The 20985-nt window shown below is 41.1% G+C and overlaps 2 protein-coding genes and 1 pseudogene across 2 annotated transcripts in view; 2 read left to right on the forward strand and 1 right to left on the reverse strand.

Moving 5' to 3' along the window:
* CANX (calnexin) overlaps nucleotides 1-11350 on the forward strand; it is a 32221-nt gene extending 20871 nt beyond the window's left edge. Inside the window, exons 9-15 of the mRNA XM_057708698.1 lie at nucleotides 2756-2869; nucleotides 3166-3322; nucleotides 4483-4698; nucleotides 5588-5707; nucleotides 6606-6738; nucleotides 6933-7012; nucleotides 8997-11350. Coding sequence (XP_057564681.1) covers nucleotides 2756-2869; nucleotides 3166-3322; nucleotides 4483-4698; nucleotides 5588-5707; nucleotides 6606-6738; nucleotides 6933-7012; nucleotides 8997-9050 — 874 coding nt within the window. The 3' untranslated portion in view covers nucleotides 9051-11350. The remainder of the gene's footprint in view (nucleotides 1-2755; nucleotides 2870-3165; nucleotides 3323-4482; nucleotides 4699-5587; nucleotides 5708-6605; nucleotides 6739-6932; nucleotides 7013-8996) is intronic.
* LOC130836518 (U6 snRNA-associated Sm-like protein LSm5) lies at nucleotides 1489-1780 on the reverse strand (annotated as a pseudogene).
* A 1707-nt stretch (nucleotides 11351-13057) lies between the features above and the next one.
* The window catches only part of MAML1 (mastermind like transcriptional coactivator 1), a 46650-nt gene continuing 38722 nt past the window's right edge, over nucleotides 13058-20985 (forward strand). The window contains exon 1 of the mRNA XM_057709118.1: nucleotides 13058-13652. Coding sequence (XP_057565101.1) covers nucleotides 13326-13652 — 327 coding nt within the window. The 5' untranslated portion in view covers nucleotides 13058-13325. The remainder of the gene's footprint in view (nucleotides 13653-20985) is intronic.

Consider the following 20985-nt stretch of genomic DNA (forward strand, 5'->3'; position numbering starts at 1 on the left):
CCGTTTTACAAGCCACCAAATGCTAAAATTGATGATAGAGTTTGCCTGTGGTAACATGGTTGGTTTGTGGCTGAACTTTGGGTCTTTTGGTCCGGCTTTTCCAATGCTTCTGTGAATTCACATTTAAAGCTGGAGTCCTAAAATTTTAATTTGAAAAGTAACCTTTTTCCTATTTAAACAGTACTCAGGTGATCTCTGTTCTGTATTGGGCACTGGAATACAAAACCACAGGGACACCAGCTGCCTACACAATTCCCAGTATAGTTGTGAGACAGGCAATTGAAGTTGGCATGCATGTCGTGAATGCTCTAATATGTGTTACTTGGTGACCAGAGCACCAGATATACCTAACTTCAGTAGATTCTTGGAGTAGGGCAAATCAAATTGAGAATTGAAAATGGGCAAGAGTTAACTAACTGGTAAAGATGGGAAATAGTATTCCCTGGTTGAAGGAGAATGCCATGTGCAAAAGTAGAGGAACAGGAGTGAGCTTCACAGGTATGAGGGAAATGGAGTAGCCTTTTATGTAGGGTGCAGATTGCAGAGTGGTAAGAAATGAAAACAGGTGGGCTGTACTCTAGTATATGACCGTGTTTAAACTCTGGTACGGTGACTTTGGGAAATGTCAGAAAGTGAATGAAGGGAAATGATAAAACTGATCTTCCATTTGTACAAGTAACCTCTTAGACTTCTCAGTTAAATTCTAGCTGATACTTTTATATGCTGCACTGGTGTAAAGGGTGAGTTTATTTGTATACTTAGTGAACATTAGATTTGGATTCAGCTTTGTTCAGTATTGTATTTCTTAACTAGCTGTTTTATTTTGGAGGTGGAGAAGTGAATGTTCAGCTTAAAAGATCAGCTGAAAGATATATAAGTTTAAGTTCTCAGACAATTTTAAACTAGCAAAGTTCAAAAACAAGCATAATCCTGACCAAGAATAGAAAATGTCTTTGCTTACGAGCTAAACTGGCATTGTCTAACAGTAACTGCATCAAGCTTTGAAATTAGGTGGTACTTTTTTTTTGTTTTAGTTTTCTCATTTTTTAAAAAAATTTATTTATTTATTATTTTTGGGGGGGTACACCAGGTTCAATCATCTGTTTTTATACACATATCCCCGTATTTCCTCCCTCCCTCGAAATTAGGTACTTCTTGATGAATTTTTAAGAGTAACTGTTTGAGTCATAATTCACATGCTAAAATCCACACTTTTAAAGTGTACAGTTCAGTGGTTTAGTATATTCCCAGTGTTGTGCAATCATCACCATTGTCTAATTCCAGAACTTTTTTTTTAACAAAAACATCTTTATTTTTGTCTTCAAAGAACAAACTTCTTTTTCCAATATAATCATGATTAACTTAACGGGCATTTACAATGCATCTTCAAACCATTTCCCTTTAACAGGAAACTTGGCTTCACAGAATACAAAAAGGTTTAAAAAAATTCCATTTTGTTGTCATTATAGGACAAAACAGAATCTAGCATAAGTCAAGGAAATCCATTCATACTTCAGGTCCTTCTCCTCCAGGAACCAGCATTGTTATATTATTTCCATTTAGCAAAATTTGATCTAATTTAGTCATTCTTCTTCCTTCTGGTGTGCTTTCAAACTCAGTGACATCTTCCAGTACCATATTGACAAAGTCATCAAATCCCAGAAGTGTGCCAACAATCTCCTTAACACTCTTCATCACAATGTGAATTCTTGATCCTATACACTTGTCCACAAGCTAAAGGGAGCAGCTGCGACGGGTTAGTGGTAGCATTAGCCACCATGGCTATGCCAGAAGTCGACCCAGAACATTTTTATCACCCAAAAAGAAGCCCTTACCCGTGAAGCAGTTACTCCCTATTTCTTCCTTCCACCAGCCCCTGGCAACCACTAATCTGCTTTCTGTCTCTATGGATTTGCCCATTCTGGATATAAAATAATATAATATGTGGTCTTTTGTGTCTAGCTTTTTTTTGCTTATCATAATGTTTTTGACTCATCCATGTTGAAGCATGTATCAATACTTCATTCCCTTTTATGACAGAATAATATTCCATTGTGTGGATAAAACCGCATTTTATTTATCCATTCCTTATTTGATTGACATTTAGGGTGTGTCCCTTTTTTGGCTGTTGTTATGAATAATGCTGCTGTGAACATTCATATATAGGTTTTTGGATGAATATACATTTTTGTTTCTCTTGGGTATATTCCTAGGAGTGGAATTGTTGGGTCATGTGGTAACTATGTTTAACTTTTTGAGGGACTGCTAAATGGTTTTCCAAAGTGGCTGTGCCATGTTGCTTTCTCACAAGCAATGTACGAGTGTTTCATTTTCTCCACATCTTTGCCAATACTTAGTTTTATCAGTCTTTATTTATTATAGTAATCCTACTGGGTATGAAGTGGTATCTTATTGTGGTTTTGATTTGCATTTCCCTGGTGGCTAATGATGTTGAACATATTTTCATATGCTTATTGGGCATTTGTATGTCTGAGGAAATGTCTATCCAGATCCCTTGCCGGTTTTTAAATTGAGTTGTTCTCTTATTATTGAGCTGTGAGAGTTCTTTATATATTCTGCATACTAGGCCATTGTATATGATTTTAGATATTTCTAGGAGGAACTGTTTTAAGTTTTTTGATTAAGTAAGGCCTAAATATTTTTAGATTGCCCTGTTTAAGATTCACAAAGTGGGACCATATTATGATTCTCTGGCTGATGCTGTCAATAATTGGCTTTTTCCTTTGTGTTTAAGGGATGAAGATGCCCCTGCTAAGATTGCAGATGAAGAAGCCACAAAGCCTGAAGGCTGGTTAGATGATGAACCTGAATATGTACCTGATCCAGATGCAGAGAAGCCAGAGGATTGGTATGAGCTTTAGTTCACTTTTAAAATCACCTGCTTTTTTATTGAAGTAAATACTTAACTATAGCCAACTGCTGAAACTTAAGTGTAGAGCTCAACAAACTAAATTGATTATGTTCTCATCTCCTTTTTTAATGCATCTGTCACGAAAAACCCTTCTTACTGGCAATGCAGAAACAAGATGATGCTCTGTAGTACAACACTGTGAAAGTACTTCTGCAGGGTTTCAGGGAAGCCCTGGGACAGCTTCTCATAGTCCTACATCACAGAACCCATTGGTAGTTTGTCTGTCTCCACAGGGATGAAGATATGGATGGAGAATGGGAGGCTCCTCAGATTGCCAACCCTAAGTGTGAGTCCGCCCCTGGGTGTGGTGTCTGGCAGCGACCTATGATTGACAACCCTAATTATAAGGGCAAGTGGAAGCCTCCCATGATCGACAATCCTAACTACCAGGTTTGTATCTCCGGATGGTTGAGTTGCTTCATTGATCTCTTTGTGTTCAGGGAGAAGTTTTGTCTGTAGTGAGGCTGCCAGGTTGATCCCCTATATTCACACTATTGAATGAAAAACAAAGTAAACTTCAGATTTGAGGAGAACTTATGTGTTAAGTGTTGAAAAGATAAACCTAGAAACTGGAAAGAGGAGCTTTCATAATTGCTTTGTAACTTATGTTTAAAAGCAAACAAAAAATGGGAAACTTGCGACTTGGGCACCGTGCTGCCATGTGGCAGGGGTGCTACAGCCGTAGGATCCAAATTGGCAGTCTCTGTGGTGGGGCAGATAGAGGGCAATGATGGGAGTTGGTTCCCTGACCAGGAGTCAGCTCATTGCTTGACCTCAGTATCTTCAACTATAAAAAGACTGTGAGGCTCAAATGAGATGATGATACAGGTGCTGATATTTTAAAGCTTCAAGATTACTGTAGACATGTAACAACTCAGACCCTGGTCTCACTTCTGTTTCTATTCTAGTCAGATTATTTAAAATCATTAATTTCTACTTTGTCACACTTCAAAATGTGATGTGTAGGTCTGTATCTCTGTGTATACATTATATGTATACTTTTCTGTTTTTAATGTGTGTTTAATTGTGCAGTCAATAAGATAGATTAAAAATTGACCTCCAGCTGTTTTGTTGATGGCCATTTAAATGAATTGCCATTTTTGCTTTTAGAATCCTTGCTGCAGTAATTTTCCTTGTACATGTCTGAGTATATGTGGTAACTATTTCTCTAGGTAGTTATCTGAGGTGAAATACCTGGTTGAAGATCGTGTACATTTTAAATCACCACTGAAGAAGTCTGTACTGATTTATGCTCCCACTCCTACCAGCAGTTAGTTGATAAGAGTGGAGGCTGTTGGAATGTGCCAGGTAGAGCAAGGTGTTGCTTTGGATTAAGGTCATGGATGAAATTGAAAGCAGAAATTGAAAGCAGTCGGAGTCCAGACATCTTAGAGGCATCAGTAGCATTTATTGTTTTCTTCCTGTTAAGTTTCACAAAGTCAGCACTTACCTTACAGATAAAGCAGAATTCATCGTAATTCTTATTTAGGTTCACTGTAAATTTGTGTTGATCATTATCTGAAATGATTTTTTTAAATATTTTTCTCTAGGGAATCTGGAAACCTCGGAAAATACCAAACCCAGATTTCTTTGAAGATCTGGAGCCTTTCAAAATGACTCCTTTTAGTGCTATTGGTTTAGAACTGTGGTCTATGACTTCAGACATTTTTTTTGACAACTTTATTGTTTCTGGTGATCGAAGAGTAGTTGACGATTGGGCCAGTGATGGATGGGGTCTGAAGAAAGCTGCAGATGGGGCTGCTGAGGTTTGTGCTTGCTTGTTTCTTGTGCGTTGATATCTTTTATTATAGGTAACTAATTGCTGCTGTTGTGAAATACTATCTTCTAAGATTTGTCCTTTCCCTTATTTGGGAATGTTGGCATAGAAAGTGTGACCTTTGTCTGCTAAAGACAAAATACTGGGGCTTTGGACGATTTCATTAGGCTAATATAATGGCTTTAGAGTCTATATTTGGGTTACATATAGGGTATTTTTTTTTTTAAATTGTGTTAAGATATATTTAGCAGGGATTGACATCTACAGCACTACTATACATAAAATAGATAAATAATAAGAACCTATTGTATAGCACAGGGAACTGTGTTCAGTACCCTGTGATGACCTGTATGGGAACGGTCTAAAAAAGAGTGGATATATGTGTAACTGATTCACTTTGCTGTGCAGCAGAAACTAACACAACATTGTAAATCAACTATACTGTAACTAAAAAAAATTTTTTAAGATATATTTGAACAAAAGTAGCCATTTAGGGTATATTTTAATGCACTCAAATATTGAATCTTGATTTACCCAATAAATGGAATTTTCAAATAATTGGTCATACAGCCAAGGTAGGAATGAGAGAGACATTGAGATCAAAGAAATTCTTCGTTCCTTGGTCCCTGAGGTTAAGGAATCCTTTGCAGGTGATTAAGAAACCAGTTTTCACACTTAGGAGGGGGAAATCCCCATGATGATAAAGAGAGCAGGAAAATTAAGACTTTTCTCTTATTTCCTTTTTATACTGTATGAACATCTAGCCTCTGAAAAAGGTGCCTGAGTAGTGCCATGCAGTAATTGAACAGTGGGACAAGTACAGCCTGTATTTAGTGTCAAAAGCCGAAACTTGAAACGAGTCCTGTCTTGTTCTTCAGCCAGGTGTAGTGGGGCAGATGATTGAGGCAGCCGAGGAGCGCCCGTGGCTCTGGGTGGTCTACATTCTGACTGTAGCTCTGCCCGTGTTCCTTGTCATCCTTTTCTGCTGTTCTGGAAAGGTATGAATTGTTGTTGGTTTGTTTTTGTTTTTTTTTTGTTTTTTTATTTTGATTCACTCTTATGATGTTAAAAATAACTAAGATATATTGCCTGAGGTTTTTCTTTGTGGCAGCTTGGTAGTGACTGGGCTACATTTGCTGTTGACTTCTGAAACCCTGCTCACTACTTTCAGTGACCATTTATTGTGCTCAGATGAAAGTAGGATTGTTAGCCCCTCGATTTCTAGTAGTAGTAGCCTGTTGTGTTACTGTCCTTCGCATTTGGCAGCAGCTTTCTGAAAGAAAAGAAAAAAACAACTTAGATATAAAACCAAGCCATCTGGGCACAAACTCGCTTTTCCTTCTGGCATAGCAGTTTCTGTTCATATACTTGATAATTCAGTCTTTGATCTCTCATCCATTTCTTCCTCAGCATCCCTCCCCTCCCTCTCCCACCCCCGAAACACACGTAGGGGTGATACAGCCTTATTGTAATTTTTTTTGTTTAGCCTTCGTTATATGCAATCAAAAAAAAGAAAATTTTGTTTAGGCCTCTACTTCTACTAAATGAGGATTATGCTTCATCTTGCATTCAAGATGTTTTGTAACCTGATCCCTAATCTTCCTTTCTAGCCTTGTCCCCCATCACTGTTCTGCATATCTGTACCTCAGTCACCTTTGACTAGACTTGCACATTCTTGCCCGACCCCTTTGCTTCTCCTGTTCCTTCTACCTTGAGTCACACCCATGCTTACTGAAGCGGAAGCTTGCAGGCAGGAATTCCATCTTATTCATTTCTTGGCATCTACCCCAGCATATAGCCTTGTACAGAACGTTGCTCATAGGCATTCAATAATTATATGGTAATGTAATACATAAAATGTGAACAAAACTGTTGCGCTTTGGGGGAATATTTCAGAAACAGACAAGTCCTGTGGAGTATAAGAAGACTGATGCTCCTCAACCAGATGTGAAGGAAGACGAAGAAGAAAAGGAAGAGGAAGAGGAAAAGGAAAAGGGAGATGAGGAGGAGGAAGGTGAAGAGAAACTTGGTAAGAAGTAGACCCCAAAATATCTGCTTTAAGCCAGCACCCTAAGATGTTGTTTCAGACCCTTATAAGCGAGTTATTACTTTTCTAATCAAGATTGTTTTAGACTCTAGAGGTGTATTCTGATGCTAATTTTCTTGTTACCAAAAACAAGTATAAGATTTTGCTCAGTTGTTTTACTTTGACTTCTGTCTTAGAAGAGAAGCAAAAAAGTGATGTTGAAGAAGATGGTGGCACTGTCAGTCAAGAGGAGGAAGATAGAAAACCTAAAGCAGAGGTAATAGAAAGGGGGAGAACGTATCTTATGTTTCAAGCAACTCAGGTGAAGGTACATTAAGGAGAGATTATTTTCATAGGGTAATTTTCAATGGCTGTGGCAGTAAAAATTCTGTTACAGCCAATTTTGTAAAAGTGGAATTCTTCGCACTAAAAAATTAAATTTTTAAATTTCAAATTACATCTGAATCTCAAAAGTATTTTCTGAGCTGAAAATGGTTTTCTATAATAAGGTGGTAAGGGAATACTAACAAAATGTTTTCTAAGATGGCAACTTCAGGTTATTATTTTACAGTTCTGTCTTATCATTTGCCTCTCACTGTGTCCTTAAAAATACTTCTTGGACAAATCGCTGCATTCTAAAATTTTTGTCACTCTTGCTGATGGAGTCATTCACAAATATTTACTGAATGAATGGAGTCATTTGTGAAGTACCCATTGTGTGCCAAGTGTTGTTAGTGAACAAGACAGACCAACGTACTCTACCTTTGGGGAACTTAAATTCTAATGGAAGGAAAGCAGACAGTAAGCAGTAGACATTATAAGGAAGTAAATGAAGTTAAAAAGCATTGGGCTAGAGACGTGACTCCGTCTCCCGCTCACCCAAACTGGAAATGGCCATTGGCTCTCCGGCAGGAGTCGCCTGTTGAGTTGTACACCTCATTGCCAGGAAACAGGCGCCAGAAGGTTCTCAGGATTACATTTGTTAGGGCGGTAACGTGTGCATGGGTTGGGGAGGGGTGGGGGGGGGGAAAAAAAGCAATGGGCTGTGAAAAATAAAAGTAGGACAGGAAAAGATATTAGAAATGCTGGAGGCAGGGTGGGTTGTATGTAATGTTAAAGATGGTAGGTAGGCCTCAATGGAGAGGTGACATTTGAGCAAAGATTTGAAAGAGATAAGACTTTGCCATGGATATGTCCATGGAAGGAGCATTCCTGGCAGAGAGAACAACCAGTACAAGGGCCTGAAGTGGTAGTCTGGATGGCCAGTATGGCCAGTAGATTAAGAGGGTGGAGAAACGGAACATGGGGAAGGTTCCAGATTAGGTGAGGCTTCCTCAGCCCCATACAATAGGTGTGGACTTGGCTTTTCCTCCTAGTGAAATGGGCAGGCATTGCAGGCTTTGGGGCACAGGAGTGATCAGATCTGATTCCTCTGGCTGCTGTGTTTTTTACAGACCAGGGAGAATCAAGGAGCCTAGTTAGGAGATTACTGTAATAATCCAGGCAAGATGTGGTGGCTCTGAGCAGGGTGATAGGAGAGAAGGATGGGAACTTCTGATCTGGATTTTCTGGTGGATTGGATAATGAGGTACGAGGGAAAGAGAATAGTCCACACCTTTCTTACCAGGGTCCCTTTTCTAAGCACTTCTGTTTCATTCTGATCCTTTCTGGAAGCTACCCAGTTTCCATTTCCAGCTACCACAGCTCTCCCCTTCTATTGTTAAAGGTCAGTGCTGTTTATATTTTCAATGGATATATTCTGTCCCAACTAGAATGCTGGGTTCTTTTAGGTAGGGACCAATCTGTTTTTATATTCCCCCAACTTCCTCACACAATAAGAAGTGTGTGTAGAGTAGAAAGAGTACTGGGCTTGTAGTCTTGAGTGTTATATGGGACTCAACTTGGATAGCCTTTAGTCCTCATGAATCTTTGCTTTCTCAGCCTTAAGGTGGGACTAATATGTCCACAGGCCAGTTGATTATTCAGGATTAAGCAGGATAACATGTGAAAGCCTGGTGTCTGGTCCTTTTTAAAGAAAATGTTTATGGGTTAGATTTAGAAAAACAGACTGAATTAGACACATACAGTCACACCACCTCTGATCCAATCATTGTTTTTGGTGCATTTTCTTCTAATCATTTTTCTTTTTCTGTTTTGCCTCAGATGGGTTATACTCAGCTTGGCTGATCTTGAAAACTTGAACTTCTACTTTTTTAAAAAATATGCTAATAATAGTGAATTTCTTGTTTTTCCACCAACAGGAGGATGAAATTTTGAACAGGTCACCAAGAAACAGAAAACCTCGAAGAGAGTGAAACAATCTTAAGAACTTGATCTGTGATTTCCTCTCCCTCCCCTTCCCCTGCAAGTGTGGGTCCTAGGAGAGGACCTGGCACACCTTAGGTTGAAACTCAGAAAACCTCCAGATGTCACCATCAACAGGTTCCAGTTGAACACTAGCCCGTGTAATTTTAAACATCTAGCAGTAAATAATTGCAGTTGTGACATAAAGGACCCTGTTTCTGTAGAAAGAAAGCATTTAACATAATGGTTGTGAAATGTAACATGAAGCAACTAACATTTTTTTTTTGTTTTTGAACATCTTTGTTTTTTAAAATAGAGTGATAGAACTTTGCCAGTCTTTAAAAATCTTGGCTTTAATTTAATATATTAATCTGCCCATGCAGAAATAACACCAACCTTTAAAAATGCTAGAGGGATGAATTTGAAGTTTTTAGAACTGATTTTGTTTTTTAAGTTTGGTATTACGGAACATTCAAGTGTCTTTGTTCCTTAGAGTTGATAATCATGTTTGAAGTGCAGTCCTCTGTGGTTATGATCTTGTTTTGCTTGCTTCCATTATTCAGTTACTCCTAAGGAAACTGAGGAGAGTGATTGGATGGAAGCCCAAATTTATATAAAGGTTCTCTTTAAGTTGTATTAAAATAGACATATAAAAAGAAGAAAACTTTTTACTTGATTTTGGTTAGACCATAATGTGTGTGTGTTCTCTTGCCCTTGGAACAGCTCAGTTCCCAGACAGCTTTGCAGTTAGTGGAGGAGGTGGCATACTGTGGCACTTGGGCATTCATTCTTCACACACCAGGAGTGTCTGGGCTCCAGCTTTCTCAAGCAGGTGGCCTCTTAAGGAACGCTACCAGAGTAGATGCAGATGTTTTCATCACATCTTCCACTGTGTTGACACTGTTTTACCTTCCCAGTTTCCCCAGATTCCCAGCTTTCTCCTCTGCTATGCATTGTCTTCACAGTGCAGCTTGCAGTCCGTTGCTGAAGATGATTATAAGCTCTGCATAGTGTTAAGCTTTATTGTGATTACGTGTATGTTTCTTCTTCCTTTATTAAGCAGACCCACACCTTTACAGGGTCAAAGTACAGGATAAAATACTATCCTTCATCTTTACCATTTCCTTTACTCCGTGTAAAGACTTCAGAAGACTAATCCAGAGGCGAGCCAATTCAGAATTGACTGTAATTGAATACAGGCTAAAAGTATTTATGGAGGAGTGACTTTTAGCATGAGTTTTCTGATTTTTGTAGCTGCTAAACCTTTTAAGTCTTTATTTGCAGTTTATGTAACAGTTGTGTCTTAAATTACATGATAAAGCAGTCCTGTTCAGATTTTTCTTTTTAAGTATGTGGCTTGTAGAATTTTTAAGAAATGATCTTAGGTTTGTTTTTTCATGTGGAATGCAGGTGGGTGCTATCAGAGCCTCTCCCCCATTACTATGTGTAATAATATCATTATTACACCACACTGAAATGTATTCAGAATTAGATTTTTTTTTTTAGCTTTATTGTTTCATCAGAGGTGTTTCAAATGTACCGATGATACTGTTCCTTGCACTGAATAAACACTCCAGAGTGTTTATATTGGGGAGATACTGGGGAGGAAGTATATTCATAAAAGATGAAGGCTGTATCTGTTTATTTTGTTTATCTTCAATTTTTTACTGGTTCACTTAAATTCTTATGAGGGTGGGATGCATTTTTCTTGCTGTTCAGTGCTTTATCCTTTTCATCTGTTGTTCTGTGGTCACAGTGACCTTAGCTATGTAGCAGACTTTCCCAAAATGTATTGAGTGCAAATAAACAGTTACTTAGCAAGACCTGAAAATATGCCTGCAGGTTTCTCCTTGAAGCAAGTGTGTGGGATCATTCCATTTCCAGAAATCTGCCTTCTTCACCCTTCAATGACATTGTATTTCATGCCTCCCTTATGGTTTCTTCCAGCTGAGCTGTGGAATAACAAGTGTAAATCAGTAGACTGTTCACTTGCCTTTCCAAGGGTAATTTAGCAATGTTTGTTAAAAAGCAAGCAAGCAAGCAAAAAGTCTTTCCTCGGTTCTCTTTTTCACTCTTTGTTGAAGATGCAGCCTCCTGATTAGAAGTCTGACACATTAATGAATGACCAGCAGCAGTGTTCAGCTCTTTAAAAGGCACTTACGTTATGATTTTACAGGCTGGCTATCTGTCCTGTTGTAAAATGCCCACTCCATCAGATGTGTTCCTCAATTTCTCTTATCCACAAAATACTCCCCACTTCTCTCAAATTGTTGCGTTACTAAATGGTATTACATTAAAGCCCTGTGTTAAGCATCTGCTTTTGACTGAACTTCTTCATAATAACCTTCAATTTGTGTGTTTTACTGTTTGAGTAATGGGTTAATCTTCCTTTAATTGGCTACTACATGAAAGTTTGCTAATACGCAGAAACTTTATGGATGGTGAAATAATTACTTCATCTCACCACGTGGATTTGAATATGATTCAGAGTTGGCTTCGTGTCCTTTTTCCTGCTGGATTTGGGGTTCAGTAGTTTAAGTTGTATAATTAAGGGATAGCAACTCAGAAAGGAAGGGGTAATTTGCAGATTATTCTTTGAGATTTATGAGAACGATTGAACCTTTACTTTAAACTTTTATTAGAAAATAAATCTTTGTTCAGAATCAGACTCCATCTTTTATATATTCCTGCACAATTCAGGGATATTTTTGAATGAGGCCAGAACTTTTCTTATGCAAGATTAGCCTTTTGAATTGCTTACTGAAGAGTACACAAAATGTAGTGCTCCTAGTTATGATTATCTTTCTCATTGGAAACTCGTTTAATTCTGGTGTAAAATTTATGCTTGAAGAATGGGAAAAGCAGGACTGTGTTAATGGAGTCCGTGAGCCCCAAGCACCTTTGCCTTGGTGGACCACTTGTATTCTTTACTGCATTTGTATAAAAACAAGTACTATTTGAATAAGGCCTCTTTTTCCTTCTGATTCTAAAATAAAACATTTTCATTGGCCTAGTAGTAAGAAGTTACTGTGCCAAAGTTTGAGCTGTTGATGGTGTCTCCCGTGCAGCCTTTTGGCACCTCCTGTTTACCTCTGTAGCAATAGGGTGCCAGTGTCTGTTTCTAGCTTCTCTTGGCCCAACAGAGTGCCTAGCTTCATTGCTAGCTTCATTTCTTCCCCTACAGTCTCCCACTCCCTTTGCTTACTAGGTATAATGCTAGAGTGTAATTATCTTTAGATGGGTTTTGTTGAGAGACTCAATTTTACCTAACAAGTTTGCAGGCCAGGCTCCCTGTTCTTTTTACTGAAGCATCATCCTTTGCAGTTCTACGCTCCCCACGCCCACCCCCCACCCCAAAAAGGAGCTACGCCCCCCACCCCATGCCTGCTAGGGCTTTTTTTTGTTTCTTTTTTTAGTTGTAGTAAGTGAACTTTTGAAACGTGTTCAAACTTTTATATACGGGGAGACTGATAGTCTTGATGGTTCAAAACAGCTCAAGAGAAAACCTCTTCAGCTCACTTGTGTACAGTTCTTACCAGCTGTGAGGCTGAATCGTGAGGAGCGAGGTCGAACAAACACAGCCGACCCTGAAAAAGCGTGGTTCCTTCTGAGCTTATCAAAGCCGAATATGAGAGGCTGCAGGAGAATAAAATGGTGAGGCGTTACGGTGCCAAGCGAGGATCTGGGTCTGGCGGGTGACGCCGCGCCGCCTGTCCCCTTTCCGCGGCGGACCCGGAAGGGCCGGCCTGCGCGAGGCGGCGTTTAGAGCCGGCTCTGGTCAGGCTCACTCGGCTGGGCGAGGAGGACTGAAGCCCGCCCAGCTGCTTCCCTCCGCCTCACTTGAGAGTTCCTTTTAAACTCCACTCGGGAGCAGCCCCAGCGCCTCTTGCGTGCCCGGCCCCGCCCCTCGGGCGCCTCGCTCTTCCCTCGCTGATTGGCTGTCTTCCCTGTTCATCAACTGTGACGCCGGGGTCGCCCACCGGAGCCCCGCCCTCTTCGGAGAGCCCTGAAAACAATTTTAAGATGGCGGCGGCGGCGGCAGCGCGGAAAACAATGGGGCCGGGGCGGCGGGGACAGGCCGAGGCCTGAGGTGGGCAGCGAGGGCCTGGCTGGGTTGGGCCTAGCGGGGCCAGAGGAAGATCCCCGCCGCGCGCGAGCCCGCCCCGCAGTCCGTGGGGCCATGGCGCGGCCGTGAGGCAGCCGGGCAGCCGGCGGGGAGCGGAGCCTGCAGTGCCAGCCGGCCCCGAGAGGCCCGCCTCGGGCCCGGCCCGTGCCGCCCGCGGCTCATGGTGCTGCCCACCTGCCCCATGGCGGAGTTCGCGCTGCCGCGGCACAGCGCGGTCATGGAGCGCCTCCGCCGGCGCATCGAGCTGTGCCGGCGCCACCACAGCACCTGCGAGGCCCGCTATGAGGCCGTGTCGCCCGAGCGCCTGGAGCTCGAGCGCCAGCACACCTTCGCCCTCCACCAGCGCTGCATCCAGGCCAAGGCCAAGCGCGCCGGCAAGCACCGGCAGCCGCCCGCCCCGGCCCCCGCCCCGACCCCGGCCCCGGCGCCTGCCCCGGCCCCCCGCCTCGACGCCGCCGATGGCCCCGAGCACGGCCTCCCGGTCGCGGTGAGTACGGTTCGCGGAGCAGCCCCTTCCCGGGAGACGCTGCCCCGGACGGCGCCCAGGGCCCTTTGAGAACTTCCCCAGCGCTCGCAGCTCCTCGGGTCTGGCTCGGCGGAGGCTAACAGGGCAGGGACCGAGCGGTTGTCATCTGCGGGAAGTGGCACTATGGCATTACTTAGGGAAAACAGGACCCTAAGGACCTTACGTTAAGGCCCCGGCTGGGAAGGCTGGCTGAAGGTTTTTTTCTTGCAGACTTGATTCCGAAATTTTGAGAACTTTATTTTGGAACAGACTGGCATTAAAGTTGCCTGTGATAGTGGCTTCATATATTCTGCACATGTTCATCGGGTCCTTGCTCTTTGCAGGGTCAGGGCTTAAATATGGAAATAAAAGGGACTTTAGTTGACCAAATCAAACTGTTCTGAATAGAAAATCAAGAATCTTTGGAAATCTTAGTATAGACGTAATACTGCCCATTGAGTCGTACAAAAGTATTCTTTGTGTAGGCAGCCCTGAAATTTGTGATCCCAGGAATATCGTTGGCAATTCCAGTTTTGATGATGTCTCTAAAACCTCTGATGATATTAGAGTTTATTGGTAAATTACTATGCCCTTTGGGTTCTCAGTAGGTATTCGGGAGATTTGTTCGTTAGAGGTTTTCCTCCCTGAAACTGATTATAAGGTTCGTTACTGTTGTTGTTTTCTTGGTAATTTGAAGTTTAGAACAAATGTTACCAATTTAATTTCGGTGTGTTTTTAAATTCGTGCCTTTGTTAGGTCTCACTTGGGCTGTTGCAGTACTCCTAATTAGTCTTCAGGTGTTTAGTCTCTTTAAATCCTTTAAATGCTACGTCCCTCGCAGGCCATATGCTCTGGTTGAATTATTTTCCTTATTCTCTGTCACACTAGCCTGGGCTGCTGGACATCTCAGTACTTACTGTTATCAAGTCTCATATAGTCAAGTCTTCTCATCCGCACTTTTCTTGTCTGTAAACTGAGGATGTGTTTGGCTTCCTTTAGGATTCTTATAAAACTCAAAAGAAATGGGTGTCAATGTGAAAATGTTTCCTAAATGGAAAGGCTGCCTGCAGGACCCATCCCATCACCTTTCAGAATCTGACATCCTTCAGGTCCTCCTCATCTTCCTCTTTAAAACCAATCTCCACCCTACCCCACAAGCAGTTAGAATCTCCTTTGTCAGAACATTTAGGAAATGTATTGTCTATGCTATTTATTTTAAGCACATTGTCACATGCTACTTTAGGTCATGTCTTGTAAACTAGACTGTAAGCCCTGGGAGGCAGGAAGGGGTCAAAGAAAAGACTTTAAGAGTTGTGGGTGGTCATCCATTTAAGTAAATACAGAAAGCTCATAAAATTCTCAGTTTTACACACACAGAGTTGCCTTGAACACCCTCTAGAATGTATACTAGTAGTGATTCAATTTGTTTAAAGAGAGTAAGAATTTAGAGCCTCTATTATATTTTTAGTCCTAAGCTACTAGAGAGAAATTGGACATGCTATTTGAAGAGAAATTAATTCTGAGTGTGTTAGAACTTGAGACTGGCCTGTCACTCATTCCTTTGGGTGATCAGGTGTGCCATGTTATGTTGATGTCTTATCACATTAAACCTTGACCCATGGATTTCATGAGTTAAACTTTAGAATGGAATTGCTCTTCTGCCTCCCTACTAGGAAGAGGGACCCTATCACTTCAGTCTCCAAGTGATTCTAGGTGAGCTCTTTGGCCTTGGAGTGGGGTTTTAGGAATGGAAGATCAGTGCCACTAAGGACACAGTGTCTTGTTCCATTTTAGTGGCTTCTTCAGTTCAGAGAGGGAGAAAGTCCTTGCCTTGGTAGGATTTTGAGTTGGAGAGAGAGCACAGCTTTGCCCAGAGATGGAGGGGAGAAAGTGCCTCTTAGTCATTGTTATTTTTGACAGTTCTGTATATGTATTTTATCTAATTAATAATATTCCTTTCATAAGGAATATTATTGTTTTCCAAGTGTCCTGTAGCACTCTTAGGCAGCCGTTTCATAGCAAAGTTACAATCAGCAAACTATTTGTACAAGTGAAAAGGGATCAGATCAAATTTACCAGTAGAGTCCACCTTCTGGTTATTTTTTTCCCCTTAGGATAGCCCACCACAGCGAAATCTTGACCACTATCTACTTACTCTGGATACTGTTAGAGACGGATCAGAAACAGTACTTCAGACTTTTTTCTCCTCTGGCAGTCAAGGAATGGCCTTATTAGGTTTTCTTCATACTGTGTGTGCTCATTAAAAACCAAATAATAGCTTTCTAATGACAGGATTAACTTCTTTTTATTAGGGATAATAGAGAATTATCCACTCACTGTATACAAACATTGATTCTGTCCTGAAAGTAGTCTTCTACAATAGCTTGAACAGTTTCTTTTAGTAAAATGTTGTAAAGGTTGGGGCTTCCCGGATTGCGCAGTGGTTAAGAATCCGCCTGTCAATGCAGGGGACACAGGTTCGAGCCCTGGTCCGGGAAGATACCACATGCCATGGAGCAACTAAACCTGTGCACCATAACTACTGAGCCTGCGCTCCAGAGCCTGCGAGCCATAACTGTTGAGCCCACAAGCCACAACTGTTGAAGCCCGCACACCTAGAGCCCGTGCTCCACAACAAGAGAAGCCGCCACAATGAGAAGCCCCTGCACCAAAACTGAGTAGCCCCAGCTCACCACAACTTGGGAAAGCCCACGTGCAGTGACAAAAACCTAACACAGCCAATAAACAGATTGGTTAGTTAATTAATTTTTAAAAAGTGATCCTTTAAAGGTTAAAAAAAATGTTATAAAGGTTTATGCCACATCCCACTTTGGCTGCTTCTTAAGTCATTGTGATAGTCTACCAAGAAATTTGACAGTTGCATGCCAACCATTCATGGACGTTGCCTTTCCTGCTTAGCTTAGGCATGCAGTATTTTTCTTTCTCTTTTTAACTTTTATCTGTGTGTAACTACACAAATAGTACAAAGAACATCTGTATACCCTCCATGTAGACTCCACCCATTGTCAGCAGCATGCCCCATTTGCGTTATTTGCACACATATTCTCTGTCTCTCTCTACCTCTCTTTCTCCCTAAGACTTTTGTTCTCTGAACCACCTGTGAGGACACTGCACACGTGGCTATCTACCCCAAACACCCCAGTGTGTACCTTCTAAGAGTTAAGAAAGATGTGCAGAATTTTTAATGATTTTGTAGACTGCACTTATGTAAGAATTTTGTAAATAGCAAATTATTTTCAGGGAGTAGATATTTCTGAACGTGAAAGAGACATTGTGCTGTAATCGTGAGATAATTTTACAGAAAAGATGATTAATGTGGCTTTAGGATCCCATTTCTACCAAAACATTTTCAACCTTGTCCGAGCACCTTCTTTCCTTTTTTATCTTCAGTGTACCCTTTCCCACTGGGCCCTTCCCTTTAGCTTGAAACATGAGCAGATATTCTCCTTTCTTTTGTCTTTTCTCACCCTCGAAATAGTATTCTATCTCCTTCCTTCCCTTTGCCCTTTCCACTGCACTTCCCATTTACTTATTACCCCATTGTAATCTGCCTTCTACCTCTTCTACTTTTCCGAAGCTGCCCCCTTAAAGGACACCAAAGATGGAATTGCCAAATTCAGTGGCTTGTTAGTCATCATTCTTTTTGACTTCCTCCTTCCTAAGACTCTTCTCTGAGCTTCTGTTCTCTTCTGATTTTCTTTCCAGCTTTCTGACTTTTTTTCTCAGTCTCCTTCCTGCTTTCCCTTATTAATTCATGCAACAAGTATTTGAGTGCCTCCTGTGGGCCGGAGCATATCTTAGTTGCTAGGGATACAGCAGTGAGCAAGACAGATTGAAACGCTGCTCTCATGGAGAGAGAGCAATAATTTTAAAAATTAACTTTAAGTTATAAATACTAAGAAAAAATTTAAAGAGTTATGTGATACTGAATGATTTGTAGTAGCAGCTTTATCTATGGTAATAGAAGCTCTTGTCTTTTATTTATTTATTTATTTATTTTATTTTTGGCTGCGTCGGGTCATAGTTGCAGTGTGTGGGCTTCTCTCTAGTTGTGGCATGTGGGCCCCTGAGCGCGCAGGGCTCAGTAGTTGCAGTGCTCGGGCTTAGCTGCCCCATGGCATGTGGGATCTTAGTTCCCCAGCCAGGGATTGAACCCGTGTCCTCTGCGTTGGAAGGCAGATTCTTAACCACTGGACCACCAGGGAAGTCCCAGCAGCTCTGTCTTAATTGGCCTGAATGACAGGAGGTTATCAGTCAGCTAAAAGTTTCAGAAAAGAACATTCCATTTAGAGAGAACCACAAGCACAAAGTCTCTTGAGGCAGAAATCTTCCGAGCTTGCATGAAGAACAGAATGGAGGTCAGTGTGGCCAGAGCAGCAGGTAGGCAGCTGTTATAAGAGATGGATAAGCAAGGATCAGATCAAGTACAGTGGGAAGCAATAGCAGGATTTTAAACAAAAACATCACATGATCTAACATTTTTTAAAGGTGCTAGATGGAGGATGTCTGGAACTGGTCTGGGCAAGAGTGGATGCAGTGAAGGCTTTTGCAGGGGTCTAGGCTGGTCGTCATGCAGATGGAGAGGAGGAGATGGATTCTGGACAGCTTCTGCAGGCAGAGGTTACAGAGGTTGGTGATGGACTGAATGGATTGGATAGGGGGCAAACGGGAGGAGTGGAAGGGAATTCCAAGTTTTTTGGCTTGAGAAACTTTCTTTGCATACTTTTACTTTTAAATGTTCACGTTCGCCAACCGATGATATTCTCTACTTTTTTCACTCAATTTTCTTTTCCTGGGTTAATGTCATTGATTCTTTCATGGTTTCATCTATCACCGATAATAATGAGATTCTCTGAATCTCCGGATTCTCCAGATAACTCTACCAAGGTTGGGATCCAGCTGCCTACTGGACATTTCCACTTTGCTTTCCCACATATCCAAACGGGACTCTCCCTTTTTCTTGCCAGTCTTATATTTCATCAGAGTATTTTCCCTAATCCAGTCATCCAAAGTAGAAACTTGGGAATTATCCACCCCTTTTCTCCTCCTCCCCCTCCTCCTTCTTCTTCGCGGCCCTGTGCAGCATATGGGAATCTTAGTTCCCTGGCCAGGCATCGAACCCATGCCCCCTGCATTGGGAGAGTGGAGTCTTTTTTTTTAAATAAATTTACTTATTTTTATTGGTTGTGTTGGGTCTTCTTTGCTACGCACAGGCTTTCTATAGTTTCAGAGAGTGGGGGCTACTCTTCCTTGCGGTGTATGGGCTTCTTATTGCAGTGGCTTCTCTTGTTGCAGAGCACGGGCGCTAGGCGCGCAGGCTTCAGTAGCTGCAGAGCATGGGTTCATCATTAGTTGTGGCTCATGGGCTCTAGAGCATAGGCTCAGTAGTTGTGGCGCATGGGCTTAGCTGTTCTGAGGCATGTGGGATCTTCCCGGACTAGGGGTCAAACCCGTGTCCCCTGCATGTGCAGGTGGATTCTTAACCACTGTGCTGCCAGGAAAGCCCTGGGAGAGGAGAGTCTTAACCACCTGGACTGCCAGGGAATTCCCTATTTCCATCTTTAAGTTGGTCATTTGTTCAACCAACATTGAGCTCCTGCTAGGAGCCAGGAATTGTGGTGGTGCCAGACCTGTGTCATGCAGTCTGTTGGGAAGTAGATGGTAAACAGGTCATTGCAAAGCCCTGTTGAGGGCTGCAAAGCCTGTGGGAATACTAGGAAAGGGATGCCCCTTGGGTGAAGTTTGGAAAGCTTTAAAGACTTGACTTTTAAAATGGGTCTTAATATTTTGCCAGTTGCTTTCCCAAAGGGTGTTACATGAAACGCTAATTTCTTGGGCTGTTAAGAGTTCTAGAGTTGAACAAATTTGGGTGACACTGGGATAAACAAATTTAAACAGTTTCCTTTATTTAGGACATTTCCAAATATTTAAGAGGCTAACATCCATGCGGACTTGAGCTCTTATCAGGGGTCATCTAATAGGATTTTGATCCCTTTGGAAAACTAAGCAAAAGCACAAAATTATGGCAGTAAGTAATTCTTTGAACTTAAGGCTTAAAGTGCCAGAGACTGGACGATAAAACTGGAAAGGTAGGAGTCATATCGCGAAGAGCTTTGTGTTTCATACTGGGTGTTTGGACTAAATAATTTTGAAATATTGTGATCCCCCCTCACACATTTTTATGTTGACATTTTAAACTTTTCATCCTAAGTTTTAAGCTTATCAAAAACTAAAATGCATGTGTTGGTTGATCAATTGTATACTCAACTACCATAACTCGATTTATTATGTGAAATATATTAAATAAGAAATCTTTGTAACATGTAAGTGCTACATATGTTTAATATGAATCAACTATTTTAAAAAGAGAAAAGAAAAAGGGCAAAAATGCTATTTATAGTTGCAGAGGATACAACTTCCAGAGAATTATAAATATTAACATTTAAAAATAAAATGGTTACCTCACTTTTTAAAATGTTGCCAGTGGAATCTGAATACCTTAGTGATATGCTGTCGTCAGCCATTTAAAGAATGCTTTTCTTTAACAGAAATTTAAAATCATTCCTTTTTCTCTTGGAACTTGCATTTCTTTTTCCTTTTCTTTCTTTTTTTTAATTGAAGTATAGTTGATTTACAATGTTGTGCTGGTTTCAGGCACACAGCAAAGTGATTCAGCCACACGTATATATCTATTCTTTTTCAGATTCTTTTATATGTTATTACTATGCAGTAAATTCCCCTTTTGCTCTTTTTAAAATCGATTCACAGGGAATTCCCTGGCGATCCAGTGGTTGGAACTCCGCAATTTCACTGCCAGGGGCCCTGGTGCGATCCCTGGTCCAGGAACTATCATTCCACAAGCTGCATAGCCCAGCCAAAAAAAAAAAAAAAGTTGATTTATGCAGAAGAATATATGTAGTATTTATAAGGTTCTGTGTGTTACATATATTTCTTATTTCAGTAAGTTGAATTATAGTAAATTAGTATACAACAAATAACATGCATTGTACATTTTTATAAATAATTAAGCAAACAAGTACAGGTTTATTAGACATGCCTCCCTTAATGAGATGGATGAGGCTTTTCCCGCCTTATTTTGTTCACATAACTGGATGAATATTACTTGTTGACAAAATGACTGTTCTTAATTCTATTCCTATTTTTTGTTTGTTTTTATAAATTTAAGCTCCAGTAATCTTTGTACACGTAAGTTTAAAAGAAAGGAAGAAATTTAATTATAACAATGTTATTCAAGTTTTTGAAATAAGTTGTACGCCAGAAATCACAGTGATAC

The sequence above is a fragment of the Hippopotamus amphibius genome, chromosome 15, assembly GCF_030028045.1.
Source record: "Hippopotamus amphibius kiboko isolate mHipAmp2 chromosome 15, mHipAmp2.hap2, whole genome shotgun sequence".
Taxonomy (NCBI): domain Eukaryota; kingdom Metazoa; phylum Chordata; class Mammalia; order Artiodactyla; family Hippopotamidae; genus Hippopotamus; species Hippopotamus amphibius.